The sequence below is a fragment of the Coregonus clupeaformis genome, chromosome 34, assembly GCF_020615455.1.
Source record: "Coregonus clupeaformis isolate EN_2021a chromosome 34, ASM2061545v1, whole genome shotgun sequence".
Taxonomy (NCBI): domain Eukaryota; kingdom Metazoa; phylum Chordata; class Actinopteri; order Salmoniformes; family Salmonidae; genus Coregonus; species Coregonus clupeaformis.
In genome coordinates this window covers 6,177,192-6,199,423 of record NC_059225.1, presented here as the reverse complement: position 1 = coordinate 6,199,423, position 22,232 = coordinate 6,177,192, and the positions used below count along the sequence as shown (strand labels likewise).

The window sequence follows — 22,232 nt, the reverse complement described above, 5'->3', positions numbered from 1 at the left end:
GACTATTCACATCACACACACACACACACACACACATTTCGCTGCTATGCAAATGCCCATGGGTCTTAACAGAAGTGGTGGACTGGAGCATACTAATGAATACTAATGGTTTTCCAAGATGGCGTAGCAGTGCGGTCGTGTTCTTTGTTGTGCGTCCGTGTAAATAGCCTGTTTTTTGTATTTTTTTGTATTTTTCGTACTTATTCCCTATCACACTTTTCATCCTTCTACTAAATATACTTTCCTGCAACCCGCCTCACTCAATGTGGAACGGATTCTATTATTTACTCACCTTTATCTAGAATCTCCAGTTGAAACTAGCCAGCCAGCTAACTAGCTAACTAGCTACTTGCTATTAGCCACCGTTAGCGGTTTTCACCCAGAACATCAGATTTTCTGCCGGAATAACTGAATCACTGGACCTTAACACCAGATCGCAACTAGCTAGCCGCAACCGAATGGATGTTGCTGTAGGCTAATCACCACTGCCCCCGAAGCAAGCACCAGTTAGCCTTGAGCTAGCCTCGAGCCAGGCCCATATCCCGGCTATCTACCTCTTTGTCTACCTGACGGGAGTAGCCAGCTAACTAGCTACTTGCTATTAGCCACCATTAGCGGTTTTTCACCATTGTCTGTGGCCTGCACTACCAACCAGCCAGCTCTAGCCTGGACTATTATCGGCCAGTCTGCACTGTCTGCACAGCACGTTATAGACCCAGAACATATCGGTTTTTCTGCCGGAATCACTGAATCACTGGACCTTTAACACCGGTTCATCGCAACTAGCTAGCTGCAACGAAATGGATGCTGTTGTTGGCTAATCAGCCTCGAGGTAGCCTCGAGTCAGGCACATCTCCCGGCTATCTACCTCTCTGTCAACCGGACGGGACCTCCTAGAGTCGACACGGCGCCCCGCCGATCCATCACGACTGGTCTGCCGACGTAATCGTCTGTGGTTTCAACAGGCTTCCTGTTGCGACAACCACGAAGATCCATCTGCTAGCCCCGGCCCGCTAGCACACGCAAACAACAGCCGTGCTTCCTGCTCGCTGTGCTGTAGCACCAATTCAAACTGCTCTCGGACTCACCATATTGCTGTTCACTGGACCTTATGATGACTCAGCTGCACAGCTGATGCCTGCTGGACTGTTCCTTTACACGGTACCCTGTCCTGTTTATCTGTTTAGCCTCAGCCAAACTTTCATCGCCATTACCAGTTGTTGTCTTAGCTCTCTCTAATAACACCTGTGATTGCTTTATGCCTCTCTCCCATGTCAATATGCCTTGCCTATTCCAGTTAGTTCTTATTATACAATTTCACTGTAGAACCCCAAGTCCCTCTCAAACTGCCTCAAATAGTTCCTTTGTTCCACCCCCCCATACACGCCGAGACCGGCTCAATCGGTGCCTCCAGTGATGCTATCTCTTTCATTGTTACCCAACGCTTAGGTTTACCTCCACTGTACTCATATCCTTCCATATCTTTGACTGTACATAATGCCCTGAATCTATTCTACAACGCCCGGAAATCTGCCCCCTTTATTCTCTGTACCTACGCACTAGAAGACCAGTTCTTAAAGCCTTTAGCCGTATCCTTATTCTAGTCCTCCTCTGTTCCTCTGGAAATGTAGAGGCTAACCCAGGCCCTGCAGCCCCCAGTATCACTCCTACTCCCCAGGCGTTATCATTGTTGACTTCTGTAACCGTAAAAGCCTTGGTTTCTTGCACGTTAACATCCGAAGCCTCCTCCCTAAGTTTGAGTTATTCACTGCGTTAGCACACTCCGCCAACCCTGATGTTCTAGCAGTGTCTGAATCCTGGCTTAGGAAGGCCACCAAAAATTCAGAAATGTCCATCCCCAACTACAACATTTTCCATCTAGATAGAACTGCCAAAGGGGGTGGAGTTGCAATCTACTGTAGAGATAGCCTGCAGAGCTCTATCATACTATCCAGGTCTGTGCCCAAACAGTTTGAGCTCCTACTTCTAAAAGAAATAAGTCTCTCACTGTTGCCGCTTGCTACAGACCCCCCTCAGCCCCCAGCTGTACCCTGAACACCATATGTGAACTGATTGCCCCCCATCTATCCTCAGAGTTCGTACTGCTTGGTGACCTAAACCGGGATATGCTTAACACCCCGGCCGTCCTACAATCCAAACTAGATGCCCTCAATCTCACACAAATTATCAAGGAACCTACCAGGTACAACCCTAAATCCGTAAACATGGGCACCCTCATAGATATCATCCTGACTAACTTACCCTCTAAATACACCTCCGCTGTCTTCAACCAGGATCTCAGCGATCACTGCCTTAATGCCTGCATCCATAACGGGTCCGCGGTCAAACGACCACCCCTCATCACTGTCAAACGCTCCCTAAAACACTTTAGTGAGTAGGCCTTCCTAATTGACCTGGCCCAGGTATCCTGGATGGATATCGATCTCATTCCGTCAGTAGAGGATGCCTGGTTGTTCTTTAAAAGTGCTTTCCTCTCAATCTTAAATAAGTATGCCCCATTCAAAAAATTCAGAACTAAGAACAGATATTGCCCCTGGTTCATCCCCCTCTTCAAAGGGGGTGACACTCTAGATCCAAACTGTTACAGACCTATATCCATCCTGCCCTTCCTTTCGAACGTTTTTGAAAGCCAAGTTAACAAACAGATCACGACCATTTCGAATCACACCGTACCTTCTCCGCTATGCAATTCGGTTTCCGAGCTGGTCATGGGTGCACCTCAGCCACGCTCAAGGTCCTAAACGATATTATAACCGCGATCGATAATAGACAGTACTGTGCAGCCGTCTTCATCGACCTGGCCAAGGCTTTCGACTCTGTCAACCACCGCATTCTTATTGGCAGACTAAATAGCCTTGGTTTCTCAAATGACTGCCTCGCCTGGTTCACCAACTAGTTCAATGTGTGAAATCGGAGGGCCTGTTGTCTGGACCTATGGCAGTCTCTATGGGGGTGCCACAGGGTTCAATTTTTGGGCAGACTCTTTTCTCCGTGTATATCAATGATGTCGCTCTTGCTGCTGGTGACTCTCAGATCCACCTCTACGCAGACGACACCATTTTGTATACATCTGGCCCTTCATTGGACACTGTGTTAACAAACCTCCAAACGAGCTTCAATGCCATACAACACTCCTTCCGTAGCCTCCGACTGCTCTTAAACACCAGTAAAACTAAATGCATGCTCTTCAATCGAACGCTGCTGGCACCCGCCCACCCGACTAGAATCACCACTCTCGACGGGTCTGACCTAGAGTATGTGGACAACTACAAATACCTAGGTGTCTGGTTAGACTGTAAACTCTCCTTCCAGACTCACATTAAGCATCTCCAATCCAAAGTTAAATCTAGAATCAGCTTCCTATTTCGCAACAAAGCCTCCTTCACTCATGCTGCCAAACATGCCCTCGTAAAACTGACCATCTATAAAGCTGACCATCCAGGCCATCTATAAATCACTGCTAGGCAAATCCCCACCTTATCTTAGCTCATTGGTCACCATAGCAACACCCACCCGTAGAATGCGCTCCAGCAGGTATATCTCACTGGTCATCCCCAAAGCCAACACCTCCTTTGGCCGCCATTCCTTCCAGTTCTCTGCTGCCAATGACTGGAACGAACTGCAAAAATCTCTGAAGCTGGAGACTCTTATCTACCTCACTAACTTTAAGCATCAGTTGTCAGAGCACTTTACCGATCACTGCACCTGTACACAGCCCATCTGAAATTAGCCCACCCAACTACCTCATCCCCATATTGTTATTTATTTTGCTCATTTGCACCCCAGTATCTCTATTTGCACATCATCTCTTGCACATGTATCATTCCAGTGTTAATACTAAATTGTAATTATTTTGCACTATGGCCTATTTATTACCATACCTCCATAACTTGCTACATTTGCACACACTGTATATATATTTTCTGTTTGTATTTTTGACTTTATGTTTTGTTTTACCCCCATATGTAACTCTGTGTTTTTGGTAGTTGAAAAGAGTTGTCACAACATGTGAACAACATGTCACAGCCGATTTGGAGAGAAGCCAAATGCATTATGGTCTGTACCCACTGGGTCATTGCGCTGTTTGGCTTCTATTGTTCATCTAATAAAACCCCTAATTGATTTAGCTGGTGTGTAGCAGCTACGTAAAGGGATTACGAGCTTGGTGATGAAAACTACTGCCACGTCATTCAATTAAAGCCACTTTAGTTACTGTATGACAAGGTTGTAATTCAGTCAAAGGTTCCTTGTTCTGTCCCAAAGCGCTGATGCACTTATCACGTCTTTCTCCCGTGTCTCTAGACGGTGGACATCCACAAGGAGAAGGTGGCCAGGCGAGAGATCGGGATCCTCACCACCAACAAGAACACTTCGAGGACCCACAAGATCATCGCCCCCGGCAACATTGAGCGGCCTGTGAGGTACATCAGGAAACCCATCGACTACAACGTGCTGGACGATGTTGGCCATGGGGTCAAGGTGAGTTTTCTATCGCGTTATACATTGGGTTGGTCTAATCCTGGATGCTGATTGGTTAAAACCACATTCCAACCGTGATTTATTTCACGACACCCAATGGTTATGACGGCGAAATTTACCGTTCTGAGAAATCACTGCTTTTTACTTTCTCCTCCACTCTCTGTTTGTCTAGTTCCCTTTAACCCCTCCCCCTCTCCCCCTCTCTCCCTTTAACCCCTCCCCCTCTCTCTCCCTTTAACCCCTCCCTTTCTCTCCCTTTAACCCCTCCCCCTCTCTCTCTCTGTCTCTCTCTTCCTCCCCCTCTCTCTCCCTTTACTCCATATCTCTCCCTCGTCCTCCCCCTCTCTCTCTCCCTTTACTCCATATCTCTCCCTCTTCCTCCCCTCTCTCTCTCCCTTTACTCCATATCTCTCCCTCTTCCTCCCTCTCTCTCTCCCTTTACTCCATATCTCTCCCTCTTCCTCCCCTCTCTCTCTCCCTTTACTCCATATCTCTCCCTCTTCCTCCCCCTCTCTCTCTCCCTTTACTCCATATCTCTCTCTCTTCCTCCCCCTCTCTCTCCCTTTACTCCATATCTCTCCCTCGTCCTCCCCCTCTCTCTCCCTTTACTCCATATCTCTCCCTCGTCCTCCCCCTCTCTCTCTCCCTTTACTCCATATCTCTCCCTCTTCCTCCCTCTCTCTCTCCCTTTACTCCATATCTCTCCCTCTTCCTCCCTCTCTCTCTCCCTTTACTCCATATCTCTCTCTCGTCCTCCCCCTCTCTCTCCCTTTACTCCATATCTCTCCCTCTTCCTCCCCTCTCTCTCTCCCTTTACTCCATATCTCTCCCTCGTCCTCCCCCTCTCTCTCTCCCTTTACTCCATATCTCTCTCTCGTCCTCCCCCTCTCTCTCCCTTTACTCCATATCTCTCCCTCGTCCTCCCCCTCTCTCTCCCTTTACTCCATATCTCTCCCTCGTCCTCCCCCTCTCTCTCTCCCTTTACTCCATATCTCTCCCTCTTCCTCCCCCTCTCTCTCCCTTTACTCCATATCTCTCCCTCTTCCTCCCCTCTCTCTCTCCCTTTACTCCATATCTCTCCCTCTTCCTCCCCCTCTCTCTCCCTTTACTCCATATCTCTCTCTCTTCCTCCCCCTCTCTCTCTCCCTTTACTCCATATCTCTCTCTCTTCCTCCCCAACTCTCCCTTTACTCCATATCTCTCCCTCTTCCTCCCCCCTCTCTCTCTCCCTTTACTCCATATCTCTCCCTCTTCCTCCCCCTCTCTCTCCCTTTACTCCATATCTCTCCCTCTTCCTCCCCCTCTCTCTCCCTTTACTCCATATCGCTCCCTCTTCCTCCCCCCCTCTCTCTCCCTTTACTCCATATCTCTCCCTCGTCCTCCCCCTCTCTCTCTCCCTTTACTCCATATCTCTCCCTCGTCCTCCCCCTCTCTCTCTCCCTTTACTCCATATCTCTCCCTCGTCCTCCCCCCCTCTCTCTCCCTTTACTCCATATCTCTCCCTCGTCCTCCCCCTCTCTCCCTTTACTCCATATCTCTCCCTCTTCCTCCCCCTCTCTCTTTGTCTCTCCCACTGTGTTCACTTTCATCCATAGAATGCACCTAGCTAACCGTGCAGACATATTCTCAGTAGGGGTGGGGTTGGAATCAGCCAACGATTGATGACAATTAGATATGTTTCTAAAAATAGAGCTGCTGTTAGAAAGCTCTGTGAAAAGGGTGAGCAGAGATGCATTTATCTGACATTTTAAAAGCATTTAGTTCTGAATGGACCTCTTAATCGGTTTCTCCTATTTGTCTCTGGTATTGAGATGGGCTCTCAGAAATTCTTTAGAGTGTAACAATTTCATGAAGCCATGGTACCACTGAAATATTGTTTTCTTTGAAGTTTCTTCTAAAGCATTCTCTCAAGACATTCCTCTGTTTAGATGCAGCCCATAACATGTTGCAAGCTAACACTTTATGCAATAGTATAGTCCCCCTAAAGTTAACGTCAGGACTCGTATAGGTTGCCATGACAGCGGCTCTAATGACATCAGAGCCCTATATAACCAGGGCCATTTTGAGACCTCCATCTCCCCCCCAAAGCTCCCAAACCCCCATTAATCAACCAATCAATCGCTTCTGTCAGGCATGATTGGATAAAGTGGCCAGCGTTGTCGATCCAGTGGAATGATGGGCCAGGAGCCAGGATAAGCCAGGATAAGGCAGGATAATAGCCATCATGCTACTCTCAAATCACATAGGACTGGTTTGTCATGACGGAGTGGTGTGTGGGCTAATGTAAACTGAAAAGGCTTTTAAATTACCATGTTATCTACAATGTAATGTACCATGTTATTTACCATAATAATTCGACCATGATTACCACACGTTTAGATAGCTGGCCGCCAGACTAATTTACCAATCTAAAAACTGTTAGCTGACATGGCTAACTGAGTGACTGTCAGTGACGGACATAACAGGAGAACACTGCTGATGCACAAACACATTTAGAAATTGTACGTTGAGTATTCTGCTATTCTAACTCTCAACAGTAAATTGAGACCCCGACTGAGTTCCGAAAATAAAAAAGGGGTACAGGCACCCGTTGCCTATCCCTGATTTAAATGAAGACATGGTACAGTATTCGCTTGTTTGTTTTTATGGTACAGTATTCGCTTGTTTGTTTTTATGGTACAGTATTCGCTTGTTTGTTTTTATGGTACAGTATTCGCTTGTTTGTTTTTATGGTACAGTATTCGCTTGTTTGTTTTTATGGTACAGTATTCGCTTGTTTGTTTTTATGGTACAGTATTCGCTTGTTTGTTTTTTTAGCTTTTGAAGCGCTTTATGATTCTTATGGAAGGCGCTCTAGACATTTTTAGAAATTATTATTATTATTATTATTATTATTATTATTATTATTATTATGTTACTAAAAACATTTATTAAGTAAACATTCATAAAACACTTAGACGTTTTATTTTATTGAAATGAAAGACAAGCTAATACAAAAATCATATTGATGTAGATCGGAATGTACAAGATTATCTCGTTTCTCTCTCTCACACACACACACACACACACACACACACACACACACACACACACACACTTCGTAGCGCGGTCATGTATGTTGTAGGATCCCTGTGGTATGTGCTTCAAACCGTCAGTAAGAGAGAGGGGGAGGGGGGGCATAGAGAGAAGGGGGGGTCATAGAGAGAAGGGGGGTTCATGGAGAGAAGGGGGGGTCATAGAGAGAAGGGGGGTCATAGAGAGAAGGGGGGGGTCATAGAGAGAAGGGGGGGTCATAGAGAGAAGGGGGGTCATAGAGAGAAGGGGGGGTCATAGAGAGAAGGGGGGGGTCATAGAGAGAAGGGGGGGGGTCATAGAGAGAAGGAGGGGGGTCATAGAGAGAAGGAGGGGGGGTCATAGAGAGAAGGAGGGGGGGGGTCATAGAGAGAAGGGAGGGGGGGTCATAGAGAGAAGGAGGGGGGTCATAGAGAGAAGGAGGGGGGTCATAGAGAGAAGGAGGGGGTCATAGAGAGAAGGGAGGGGGTCATAGAGAGAAGGGGGGGGTCATAGAGAAGGGGGGGGGGTCATAGAGAGAAGGGGGGGGGGTCATAGAGAGAAGGGGGGTCATAGAGAGAAGGGGGGGTCATAGAGAGAAGGGGGGTCATAGAGAGAAGGGGGGGGGTCATAGAGAGAAGGGGGGGTCATAGAGAGAAGGGGGGGTCATAGTAAAAGAGAAGAACACCTATGATATTCAGATTCTCCCATGAACTCGGGGACATTCCATTGGTCACCTAATCTGCTAGGTATCTCTCCCAAAGTCCTGCCGTCTGACAACGCTATGGCAAAATATTATATATATATTTTCCCCCCAGTCAGCTGACACTTTATCTAGTCAGCACGTTCCGGAAGCAGGGGAGATGTTGTTGTTGTTTAGGATGATTTTCTTTCCAAACTAATGTGTTCTTTTCATCCTTGATATGTCCTGTTGGTGAGGAACACAATACAGCCTCCTTAACTCAGCTGGAACACAATACAGCCTCCTTAACTCAGCTGGAACACAAGACAGCCTCCTTAACTCAGCTGGAACACAATACAGCCTCCTTAACTCAGCTGGAACACAATACAGCATCCTTAACTCAGCTGGAACACAATACAGCCTCCTTAACTCAGCTGGAACACAATACAGCCTCCTTAACTCAGCTGGAACACAATACAGCCTCCTTAACTCAGCTGGAACACAATACAGCCTCCTTAACTCAGCTGGAACACAATACAGCCTCCTTAACTCAGCTGGAACACAATACAGCCTCCTTAACTCAGCTGGAACACAATACAGCCTCCTTAACTCAGCTGGAACACAAGACAGCCTCCTTAACTCAGCTGGAACACAATACAGCCTCCTTAACTCAGCTGGAACACAATACAGCCTCCTTAACTCAGCTGGAACACAATACAGCCTCCTTAACGCAGCTGGAACACAATACAGCCTCCTTAACTCAGCTGGAACACAATACAGCCTCCTTAACTCAGCTGGAACACAATACAGCCTCCTTAACTCAGCTGGAACACAATACAGCCTCCTTAACTCAGCTGGAACACAATACAGCCTCCTTAACTCAGCTGGAACACAATACAGCCTCCTTAACTCAGCTGGAACACAATACAGCCCCCTTAACTCAGCTGGAACACAATACAGCCTCCTTAACTCAGCTGGAACACAATACAGCCTCCTTAACTCAGCTGGAACACAATACAGCCTCCTTAACTCAGCTGGAACACAATACAGCCTCCTTAACTCAGCTGGAACACAATACAGCCTCCTTAACTCAGCTGGAACACAATACAGCCTCCTTAACTCAGCTGGAACACAATACAGCCTCCTTAACTCAGCTGGAACACAATACAGCCTCCTTAACTCAGCTGGAACACAATACAGCCTCCTTAACTCAGCTGGAACACAATACAGCCTCCTTAACTCAGCTGCCAGTTATAATGTGTTCTTTTAAAAACTTTCACGACTGTCCTGAAAAACAAGAACAGCCAGGATCGTGGGAAAACAGCATTTAGAGTGCTACAGGTATTGTCTCTCTGTGGTCTGACATGAAGCTGACTGCTGTAGATAGGGCTCTCTGATGACTGACATGAAGCTGACTGCCATAGGGCTCTCTGATGACTGACAGGAAGCTGACTGCTGTAGATAGGGCTCTCTGATGACTGACATGAAGCTGACTGCTGTAGATAGGGCTCTCTGATGACTGACATGAAGCTGACTGCCAAATATGGAACTCTGATGACTGACATGAAGCTGACTGCCATAGGGCTCTGTGTGGTCTGACAGGAAGCTGACTGCCATAGGGCTCTCTGATGACTGACATGAAGCTGACTGCTGTAGATAGGGCTCTCTGATGACTGACATGAAGCTGACTGCCATAGATAGGGCTCTCTGATGACTGACTTTTTCCTCCTAGGGCCCTTAGCTCAGCACATTTTCTGATCGCTGTGTAATCTGTATCAGCCCTGTACACTGTATTCCTATTGGTCATGCCATTGCCCAGTGTGCATTTCCACAATATGAATAAATGAGTATGCATCGGTCGGTATGATAATTATTCTGCCACTCCAGGCTATAAAGATGGATGGATCTGATTTTAGCTGACTAACTTCAGTTGCATATAGCGTGGGCAAATCCTGCTTAGACTCACTCAGGCCTGAACATTGACCCAACCCCACCCTGCCGTAGCCTTCCCCCAACAGAGAGCAGTATGGACAGAGTTTGCACTACAGTTTGATGCTAATCCCCTTTAGTTTTGGACTGGGATAACAAAAGCCCTCCATAGTCCATCAACACGGTTCTGTCTGAATGAACTGGTGGCTGTAGCCCAAGGTTTCTTGATCCTGGTTCTGGGGACCAAATGGGGTGCACATTTCTGTTTTTTTACCCTACCACTACACACCTAATTCCACTAATCATCTGCATCATCAAACCTTTGATTAGTGGAATCAGGTGTGTAGTGGTAGGGGGAAAAATAAAGATGTGCCCCCCTTTAGGTCCCCAGAACCAGGTTTGAGAAACAATTCTGTAGCCTATTAATAACCCATGGTGTTTGTCCCAGTAATAATAACCCATGGTGTTTGTCCCAGTAATAATAACCCATGGTGTTTGTCCCAGTAATAATAACCCATGGTGTTTGTCCCAGTAATAATAACCCATGGTGTTTGTCCCAGTAATAATAACCCATGGTGTTTGGCCCAGTAATAATAACCCATGGTGTTTGGCCCAGTAATAATAACCCATGGTGTTTGTCCCAGTAATAATAACCCATGGTGTTTGGCCCAGTAATAATAACCCATGGTGTTTGGCCCAGTAATAATAACCCATGGTGTTTGGCCCAGTAATAATAACCCATGGTGTTTGTCCCAGTAATAATAACCCATGGTGTTTGTCCCAGTAATAATAACCCATGGTGTTTGGCCCAGTAATAATAACCCATGGTGTTTGGCCCAGTAATAATAACCCATGGTGTTTGGCCCAGTAATAATAACCCATGGTGTTTGTCCCAGTAATAATAACCCATGGTGTTTGTCCCAGTAATAATAACCCATGGTGTTTGTCCCAGTAATAATAACCCATGGTGTTTGTCCCAGTAATAATAACCCATGGTGTTTGTCCCAGTGCGGAGCAGCCCCACGGTGGGAGCACTCGCTGTTCCTCTATTTGACGCTCTCGAACATGAATTACAGAGCACTTGTCTGAGAGAAATTGCTTTTCTTACCACAGCAACGTTCATGAACGCGAGTAAAATGACATTTTAGAACACAAAAGAAGACGTAGTACCGTTTGACAACCAGTTTGCGCTGACGTTGTTTCTGAGGCGACGATACAAAAGGGTTATAGTGTCTATAATAATACATATTAAGTAGCTAGTAGTTCTAAATAGAGACAAATAAAGTATGACAGGTTAGCTGGGGTGTTGAAATACCTGTTTAAATACTGGTCTGGGGTGTGGGTGTGGTAGATAGATAGATATCAATCAGCACAGAGTACAACTAGTGGACCCACACCGTTTTGATGCGGTGCAATGCCGTCTAACCACTGAGTGGCCCAGCTCTAGAGAACTGTTGAGTCAGTGTAAATAATGTGTTGAATGGGCTCTCTCCTGTACTATTACCGTTCAGAAATGGTGATTTTTCACATGCCTTCTCTCTCTCTCTCTCTCTCTCTCTCTCTCTCTCTCTCTCTCTCTCTCTCTCTCTCTCTCTCTCTCTCTCTCTCTCTCTCTCTCTCTCTCTCTCTCTCTCTCTCTCTCTCTCTCTCTCTCTCTCTCTCTCTCTCTCTCTCTCTCTCTCTCTCTCTCTCTCTCTCTCTCTCTCTCTCTCTCTCTCTCTCTCTCTCTCTCTCGCCAACGTTAAGTGGCTCAAAGCCAAGGTAAGTCCTGTTTGTCATATGACCCATCTTGCCGTAGTTCTATTATTGCTAGGCTGTTTAACCCCTTCAAAACCTAATTTTCCTTCATTTTATTCCTTATATTTTCCCCCTAATCTATAGTACAAGTATGCCTAGTCAAACTGCCACTGTACCCGTCATTATTAGAGCCTTAGTGACGTAACTTCTCATTTCAATATATCATGCTAGATATGTTGACAGTTACAGTGGGGAAAAAAAGTATTTAGTCAGCCACCAATTGTGCAAGTTCTCCCACTTAAAAAGATGAGAGAGGCCTGTAATTTTCATCATAGGTACACGTCAACTATGACAGACAAAATGAGGGAAAAAAAATCCAGAAAATCACATTATGGTGGAAAATAAGTATTTGGTCAATAACAAAAGTTTCTCAATACTTTGTTATATACCCTTTGTTGGCAATGACACAGGTCAAACGTTTTCTGTAAGTCTTCACAAGGTTTTCACACACTGTTGCTGGTATTTTGGCCCATTCCTCCATGCAGATCTCCTCTAGAGCAGTGATGTTTTGGGGCTGTCGCTGGGCAACACGGACTTTCAACTCCCTCCAAAGATTTTCTATGGGGTTGAGATCTGGAGACTGGCTAGGCCACTCCAGGACCTTGAAATGCTTCTTACGAAGCCACTCCTTCGTTGCCCGGGCGGTGTGTTTGGGATCATTGTCATGCTGAAAGACCCAGCCACGTTTCATCTTCAATGCCCTTGCTGATGGAAGGAGGTTTTCACTCAAAATCTCACGATACATGGCCCCATTCATTCTTTCCTTTACACGGATCAGTCGTCCTGGTCCCTTTGCAGAAAAACAGCCCCAAAGCATGATGTTTCCACCCCCATGCTTCACAGTAGGTATGGTGTTCTTTGGATGCAACTCAGCATTCTTTGTCCTCCAAACACGACGAGTTGAGTTTTTACCAAAAAGTTATATTTTGGTTTCATCTGACCATATGACATTCTCCCAATCCTCTTCTGGATCATCCAAATGCACTCTAGCAAACTTCAGACGGGCCTGGACATGTACTGGCTTAAGCAGGGGGACACGTCTGGCACTGCAGGATTTGAGTCCCTGGCGGCGTAGTGTGTTACTGATGGTAGGCTTTGTTACTTTGGTCCCAGCTCTCTGCAGGTCATTCACTAGGTCCCCCGTGTGGTTCTGGGATTTTTCATCACCGTTCTTGTGATCATTTTGACTCCCACGGGGTGAGATCTTGCGTGGAGCCCCAGATCGAGGGAGATTATCAGTGGTCTTGTATGTCTTCCATTTCCTAATAATTGCTCCCACAGTTGATTTCTTCAAACCAAGCTGCTTACCTATTGCAGATTCAGTCTTCCCAGCCTGGTGCAGGTCTACAATTTTGTTTCTGGTGTCCTTTGACAGCTCTTTGGTCTTGGCCATAGTGGAGTTTGGAGTGTGACTGTTTGAGGTTGTGGACCGGTGTCTTTTATACTGATAACAAGTTCAAACAGGTGCCATTAATACAGGTAACGAGTGGAGGACAGAGGAGTCTCTTAAAGAAGAAGTAACAGGTCTGTGAGAGCCAGAAATCTTGCTTGTTTGTAGGTGACCAAATACTTATTTTCCACCATAATTTGCAAATAAATTCATAAAAAATCCTACAATGTGATTTTCTGGATTTTTTTTCTCTCAATTTGTCTGTCTCATAGTTGACGTGTACCTATGATGAAAATAACAGGCCTCTCTCATCTTTTTAAGTGGGAGAACTTGCACAATTGGTGGCTGACTAAATACTTTTTCTCCCCACTGTATGTGTTGAACAGCTGTTCACGAGTAGCTATGTAGTATAACTGTCTAGTCTGCTGTGTGGGCTTGCCAGATAAAATGAGGACCCTTTTGAATATTTATAACACTTGTTAAAACAATAACCTCAGTAGTCATAGCAATTCCGATGGTAGCCGTGGCGCGTGGCCTTAGTTATTGGCTTTGTTTATCTGTGTGTTTTACGTGCTTGGTAGAACACCATGTTTGAAACAAACATGTCACAATGTTAAGCGGAGGCTCTCTAGGAATTACTCTGTGGGTTTTCACGCTATCAATATGCTAATACGCTAGAATGTCTCGGTAAAAATGGAGTATACTGAATCTGGGACGCCTGTCACTGTCAGTTGCCATACAACTTAGTCTTTACGCTACCACTATGTTAAATGTCTTACGGCGCTTTCTTGATTTATTTTCTAACAACAGCAGCATGGAAACAATCAGCCAATCAGAGGAGAAGGAACACTATCGAGGACCAATCCGCCGACACAGAAGCCTCCTAGCCCGCCGCCCATGGCAGGCACCATGTCAGGGCGTGGCACTATAGGGTAAGATGGCCTCCTTTTTTAATAAGGGATGACTTTTTTAGTCAACATGTTAGAAGGCAGAGTAGAGGCAGAGCTATTTTTGGAGAGTTTGGAATCCTAGCCAGTTAGTCCCATCCTGATCTTTAACGTGGGTTGACTCCCAAATTGCACCCTATTCCTTATGCATGGCACTACTTTTTGACAAGGACCGATAGGGCTCTGGTCAAAAGTAGTGCACTATGTAGGGCATAGGGTGCCGTTTGGGATGTAGTCATGGTTTGACATAAAGTAGGAGTGTAACTCTTAAGCAGACACTAATTCTGGCCTTTAACACAGATAAGCTCCATTTCAGTTAGCTGTCTTATTCACTGCTGAGGAACATCCAGCTGGATAGATGGGTAGGATTTTAAATGCTCCAGTACAGATTTTCACTGACTGTTACTGTATGGAGTATTTCAGTGTGTTGAGGCCATGGTTGTAAAAAGGTTGTGGAAAATGTTACTATGTTGTTGATATGATGTCCATGTACAGTGCCTTCAGACAGTATTTATGCCCTTTGATTTATTCCACATTTTGTTGTTACAGCCTGAATTCAAAATTGATTAAATATTTTATTGTTTGTATTTTACCCCCTTTTTCATGATATCCAATTGCGATCATGTCTTATCGCTGCAACTCCCCAACGGGCTCGGGAGAGGCGAAGGTCGAGTCACGCGTCCTCCGAAACATGACCCGCCAAACCACGCTTCTTAACACCCGCCCGCTTAACCCGGAAGCCAGCTGCACCATCGGAGGAAACACCGTTCAACTGATCACCGGGGTCAGCCTGCAGGCTCCCGGCCTGCCACAAGGAGTCGCTAGAGCGCGATGAGCCAAGTAAAGCCCCCCCCGGCCAAACCCTCCCCTAACCCGGACGACGCTGGACCAATTGTGCGCCACCCTATGGGACTTCCAGTCACAGCCGGTTGTGACACAGCCTGGGATCGAACCCGGGTCTGTAGTGACGCCTCAAGCACTGCGATGCAGTGCCTTAGAACGCTGTGCCACTCGGGAGGCAAAATATTTAATTTCTTTACCCATCTACACACAATACCCCATAATGACAAAGTAAAAACATGGTTTTAGAAATGTTTGCCTATTTATAGAAAATTAAATACAGAAATATCTCATTTACATAAGTATTCACACCCCTTTGCTATGACACTCCAAATTGAGCTCAGGTTAATCCAATTTCCTTTGATCATTCTTGAGATGTCACTACAACTGGATTGGATTCCACCTAGAGCAGGCCGTCCGGCGAAACTGAACAACCGGGTAAGAAGGAGCTTAGTCGGGGAGTTGACCAAGAACCCAATGACCACTCTGACAGAACTACAGAGTTCCTTTTTTGAGATGGGAGAACCTGCCAGAAGGACAACAGTCTCCATAGCACGTCACCCAATCTGGGCTTTATGGGAGAGTGGCCAGACGGAAGCCACTCCTGTGAAAAAGGCACATGACAGCACACCTTGATTTTGCCAAAAAGGCACATAAAAGACGGAGCATAAGACAGAAGATTCAGCGGTCTGATGAGGAAAACATTTCACTCTTTGGCCTGAATGAAAAGCGCTATGTCTGGAGAAAACCGGGCACAGCTCATCACCCGTTTAACACCATCCCTGTTGTAGCATCATGCTGTGGTGATGCTTTTCAGCGGCAGGGACTGGGAGACTAGTAAGGATAGGGGGAACAATGAATGGAGCCAAATACAGGCAAATTCTTGATGAGAACCTGCATCAGAGTGCAAACGACCTTAGACTGTGGCAAAGATTTATGTTCCAACAGGACAATGACCCCAAGCATACAGCCAAAGCAACGCTGGAAGGGCTTCAGAACCAGAATATGAAAGTCCTTGAGTGGCCCAGCCAAAGCCCAGACTTGAATCACATTGAAAATCTGTGGAAAGACTTGAAGATTGCAGTTTAATTCCGCTCCCATCTAACTTAACAGAGCTTGAGAAAATCTGCATGAAAGAATGGGAGAAAATCCGCAAATCCAGATGTGCAAAGCTGACACAGACATACCCAAGACAACTCAAAGCTGACACAGACATACCCAAGACAACTCAAAGCTGACACAGACATACCCAAGACAACTCAAAGCTGACACAGACATACCCAAGACCACTCAAAGCTGACACAGACATACCCAAGACAACTCAAAGCTGACACAGACATACCCAAGACCACTCAAAGCTGACACAGACATACCCAAGACGACTCAAAGCTGTAATCGCTGCCAAAGGTGCTTCTACAAAGTATTGACTCAGGGGTGTAAAACATTATGTAAATGAGATATTTCTGTATTTCATTTTCAATAAATTAGCAAACATTTATAAAAACATGTTTTTACTTTGTCATTATGGGGTATTGTGTGAGAGAAATAAATATATTTCATCCATTTTGAAATCAGGCTGTAACACAACAATGTGGAATAAGTCAAGGGGTCTGAATACTTTCTGAAGGCACTGTATGTAAGAAGTACGTCTTGGCATCGGGTTCTATTGCATTCCAACTCAACTGCCGCATTTTAGGAGATAACTTCCATTCGTGAATAGGGACATTTTCTCCATTACTTTCCAATGAGGATTTTTTGTATAAATGTATCTATTTGTTTTCTAAATTGAATGGACCCCTGGTTCATTCTGGTTCATTCTGGTTCATTCTGGTTCATTCAGGTTCATTCAGGTTCATTCTGGTTCATTCAGGTTCATTCAGGTTCATTCTGGTTCATTCAGGTTCATTCTGGTTCATTCTGGTTCATTCTCCTCTTTATCTCCCTCCCTGGTTGACTTTGACAGACGCAACACGCCCTATAAAACTCTAGAGCCGGTGAGACCGCCCACGGTGCCAAACGACTACATGACGAGCCCTGCTCGACTAGGCATCCAGCACAGCCCCGGACGCACTACGTCTCACAACCAGAGACAAAGAACCCACAGGTAACACATCGACACACAAACACTATTGGGTCCTTGTAGTACCATGAAACTCAACAGCTCTGAATGTCTCTCCCACAGCCTCTCTGAATTTGAGCAAACCATTTTTGTATCCCTCATGTCATTTCTAGTCTCTTCCCTTTAGCTTGATCATGTTCAGGTGCTTTCACAGCTCCCCTCCCGACTACTGTCAATCCAACATTCAACTAACAAGGCCTGGAAGGATTCAGACATGTTCCTAAAAGCCTGCAGTGTAAAGTGTTTTAAAAAAATCCTAAGTCCTCCTCTGTATGTTTAGACCCCTGCCATGATCACTGAAATCCTTGAGTCAGAAAGCCACGCTGCGAGAGCTGAGGTATGAGTTATGGGTGATAGAAATTGCTTTTTATTTAACCAGGAAAAGCCCATTGAGACCCAGAGTCTCTTTTTCAAGGGAGACCTGGCCAAGAAGGCAGCAACAATCAATACATTACAGAATTAAAACATACAAAAATACAATACAACAACATGATCCAGCCTAAAAAAAAAACATTTACACTCCTCTGTAACAGAGTCTCCCATCAACATTTTAAATTCATTCAGTGGCACTAACATATCTAGATGAAGTATGGATTGTAGACTATTCCATGCCCCAGGTGCACAAGATGAGACGGCAGTCTTCCCTAATACTGTAAATGGGGACTTTAAGTAGCAGCCACCTAGCAGACCGGGTCTGGTAACCACTGGTGGTGGTGAAGGAGACCAGACTACAGTAGCAACCACCTAGCAGACCGGGTCTGGTAACCGCTGGTGGTAAAGGAGACCAGACTACAGTAGCAACCACCTAGCAGACCGGGTCTGGTAACCGCTGGTGGTAAAGGAGACCAGACTACAGTAGCAACCACCTAGCAGACCGGGTCTGGTAACTGGTGGTGGTGAAGGAGACCAGACTACAGTAGCAACCACCTAGCAGACCGGGTCTGGTACCTGGTGGTGAAGGAGACCAGACTACAGTAGCAACCACCTAGCAGACCGGGTCTGGTAACCGCTGGTGGTAAAGGAGACCAGACTACAGTAGCAACCACCTAGCAGACCGGGTCTGGTACCTGGTGGTGGAGGAGACCAGACTACAGTAGCAACCACCTAGCAGACCGGGTCTGGTACCTGGTGGTGGAGGAGACCAGACTACAGTAGCAACCACCTAGCAGACCGGGTCTGGTAACCGCTGGTGGTGAAGGAGACCAGACTACAGTAGCAACCACCTAGCAGACCGGGTCTGGTACCTGGTGGTGGAGGAGACCAGACTACAGTAGCAACCACCTAGCAGACCGGGTCTGGTAACCGCTGGTGGTGGTGGAGACCAGACTACAGTAGCAACCACCTAGCAGACCGGGTCTGGTACCTGGTGGTGGAGGAGACCAGACTACAGTAGCAACCACCTAGCAGACCGGGTCTGGTAACCGCTGGTGGTGGTGGAGACCAGACTACAGTAGCAACCACCTAGCAGACCGGGTATGGTAACCGCTGGTGGTGAAGGAGACCAGACTACAGTAGCAACCACCTAGCAGACCGGGTCTGGTACCTGGTGGAGACCAGACTACAGTAGCAACCACCTAGCAGACCAGGTCTGGTAACTGGTGGTGAAGGAGACCAGACTACAGTAGCAACCACCTAGCAGACCGGGTCTGGTACCTGGTGGAGACCAGACTACAGTAGCAACCACCTAGCAGACCAGGTCTGGTAACTGGTGGTGGTGAAGGAGACCAGACTACAGTAGCAACCACCTAGCAGACCAGGTCTGGTAACTGGTGGTGAAGGAGACCAGACTACAGTAGCAACCACCTAGCAGACCAGGTCTGGTAACTGGTGGTGGTGAAGGAGACCAGACTACAGAGGTAAAGAGGGAGTTTACCCAAAAGGGCTTTGTAGATGAACACATACAAATGTAGCTTTCTGCGCATATGAAGTGAGGTCCAACCCACCATTTGGTACAAGGTGAGTGACTTGGCATTTGTAATAAATCGCAAGGATGCATGATAAACAGAGTTCAGTCTCTGTAAGACAGAGGAGGCTGCATGCATAAACAACAAGTCACCATAATCAATTACAGAGAGGAAAGTGGCCTGATCAAGCTTCTGTCTGGCCATAAGCAGGAAGCCAGCCTTATTACGAAAATGAAAACCCAATTTCAATTTAAGCTTCCTCACAAGATTATCCATATGACCTTGTACCTAGGTATTTGTAGGATGACACTTTTTGAATGGATAAGCCACCAGATGTGACAATTGCTAACCTTCTTTGGCTGAGTGCGAGCTTTGGTAAAGGTCATAATAATTTTTTTGATATTTTACATTCAAGACCAGTTTGAGACCATAAAGGGAGACCTGTAGTGACTGAAAAGCAGTCTGGAGCGCTTCAACAGCCTGAACCAGAGAAGGATTACATGAATATATTACTCTAACATCTGCATATAGATGCAACTTTGCTGGTTGCATCCCATTTCCTAAACCATTAATACAAATTGAGAACAACACAGGAGCTATAATGGAACCCTGGGGCACACCTCTATTAATCTCAAGAAAGCTAGACTTGTGATTGTCAGCATATACACATTGTGTTTTTTCAGAAAGATAGTTCCTAAACCAATCTACTGCCCCTTCACTGAGACCAATGTTACTGTGTCTAGCTAGCAACAATTCATGGTCAACTGAATCAAATGCCTTTGATAAATCAACAAACAGAGCAGCACAATGTTGCTTTTTATCAAGTGCATTTATGATGTCATTTGCCACTGCCATAGCTGCAGTTGTGGCGCTGTGCCCCGATCTAAAGCCAGACTGAACCCCTGCTCAGTATGTTCTTTTCAATTAAGACGTTTTTTAACTGTGAGTTCACTAGGGACAGGCAGTTTGGAGATAGGACGATAGTTATTAGCATCTGAGGGATCTCCACCCTTTAGCAGTGGGAGGACATAAGCTGATTTCCGAATGCTGGGGATGGAATTGGTCAAGAGACTCAAGTTGAAAATGTGATCCACAGGTTCAGTAATAATACCAGCTGTTATCTTTAAGAGGGATCCAGGTCGTCTGGACCTGCAGACTTTTTAGTGTCTATTGCCTTTAGTGCTTTATAGACCTCAGCATAAGAAACAGGCTCAAAGTTTAAATGGTTCACATGAGGGCCTATATCATAGTTTACTGTAACAGAGCTTACATTAGAGGTCTGGGCCCCACCATTAGCAAACACTGAACCAGCAGATGTGAAGTGCTTGTTAAAAACCTCCTACAATAACAGGCTTTATCCTTCACTTGATTAGAATCCATCATTAAATGGTCGGGAAGGCCAGAGGATACATTAGAACCTGACACTGATTTGATAAGCTTCCAGAACTTGGTAGGGTTCTTTAGGTTCTCTGTGACTGCATTTAGATAGCAATCTGATTTTGGACTTCCTGATCAATCCTGTATATTTGTTTTCCTACTGCTCTGAAGGAGGCCCAGTCAACAGGAGCATTTGTATGTCTAGCTTGAGCCCAATAGACATTTCTCTAATTAATTCTGCCAAGTTATCTGAAGACCAAGGATTGTCCCTTCCACTGATTCTAAATTTCTTCACAGGGGAATGCTTATTACAAATGGACACACATGTCATATAAAAATAGACCCAGGCAGTGTCAACGTTGGGGAATCAGACTTACTCTGTCAATATTATGGTACTGATCATGTAAGAACGCTTGGCTCATCAAACTGTCTAAAATGTCTTAAAGGAATATAACGGACTTTGTATTTCTAACACAAGCAATTGCACAGTGATCACTGACATCATTACAGAATATCCCAGTCGATGTGTATATTTGTGAGGGGTATTCGTTAGAAGAACGTCCAATAGGGTTGATTTGTGAGGTGCTCCGGGATTCGGTCTTGTAGGCGCATTCATTAATTGCGTGAGATTCAAGAGAGTCACACAGTTATTTAAAAGAGTCTGATACAGATGTAAGTATGTCCCCAGTTCAAATCTAATAAAGTAATTAAATCAGAGTCATTTAGCTTGTGCAGGACATCAGAAAGAGAGTAAAGTGCGTCTCCCGAAGCCGACGGGCGGTCTGTAGCAGCCGACTACAGTGATGTGGGAGTCCTTGATATACGTTCACTTTAACCGCAAGCAATTCAAAATGTTTGGCTTTAGTAATCGAGAGAATTTCTGAGGTGTTAAACTTGGATTTCACGTAAATTGCAACCCCTCCCCCTTTACTCATCCGATCCGTTCTAAAGACATTTTACATTTTTTTGTCATTTTAGCAGACGCTCTTATCCAGAGCAACTTACAGTTAGTGATTGCATACATTTTCATACTGGTCCCCCCCGTGGGAATCGAACCCACAACCCTGGCGTTGCAAGCGCCATGCTCTACCAACTGAGCTACACGGGACTTGTACCCATCAAAGACCGTGTACCCATCAATAAAAATAGAGTTATTTGACACAGATTTCTTTAGCCAAGTTTCTGATAAAACCATTATGTCTGCATTTTTCGTATTGGCCCATGTTCTAATCATGTCTATTTTTGGAAATAGACTAAAGACATTAACATGCAAGAGGCCAAAACCTGCTCTGTTTTTAAAATTATAGGGAGTCGTTAGAGATAACATGGTATCTACCGGCCCAGGGTTTGGTCGCACATTACCAGAGATCAACAATAAAAGCATAACAATATATCTCAGTTGCCCCAATGCGTGAGGACTTGGCGGAGCCAGCACCATTGTCAATAAAATGAGCTGAGTCGTTCGACACAGAAAAAAAAAAAGTAATTCAAGAGTTTGAGATTTTGGAAGTATGCCATCAAGTGTAGGCCCACTTGTGTTTGAGAGTGGCACAAATGCAATTGCAGAGAGAGACCAAGTTCCTGGTGGTATTGACATGATGCAAATTGTAGGGTATAAGGAAAAGATAATTCACTCAGCAGTTGTTAATTCAGCCTATTTAATCCAGGATGGTGTTGAGTAAAGAGCAGACACAGT

The 22,232-nt window shown here is 45.6% G+C and overlaps 1 protein-coding gene across 6 annotated transcripts in view; it reads left to right on the top strand.

Moving 5' to 3' along the window:
• Window positions 1–22,232, top strand: part of LOC121549735 (abl interactor 1) — a 118,062-nt gene that overhangs the window by 69,339 nt on the left and 26,491 nt on the right. For 3 of the 6 annotated variants that reach the window (XM_045210389.1, XM_041861584.2, XM_041861587.2), the window contains exons 3-6: window positions 4,324–4,500; window positions 11,909–11,923; window positions 14,160–14,281; window positions 17,100–17,240. In XM_045210389.1, coding sequence (XP_045066324.1) covers window positions 4,324–4,500; window positions 11,909–11,923; window positions 14,160–14,281; window positions 17,100–17,240 — 455 coding nt within the window. The remainder of the gene's footprint in view (window positions 1–4,323; window positions 4,501–11,908; window positions 11,924–14,159; window positions 14,282–17,099; window positions 17,241–22,232) is intronic. The other 3 variants (XM_041861586.2, XM_041861588.2, XM_041861585.2) reach the window with 2 other exon arrangements.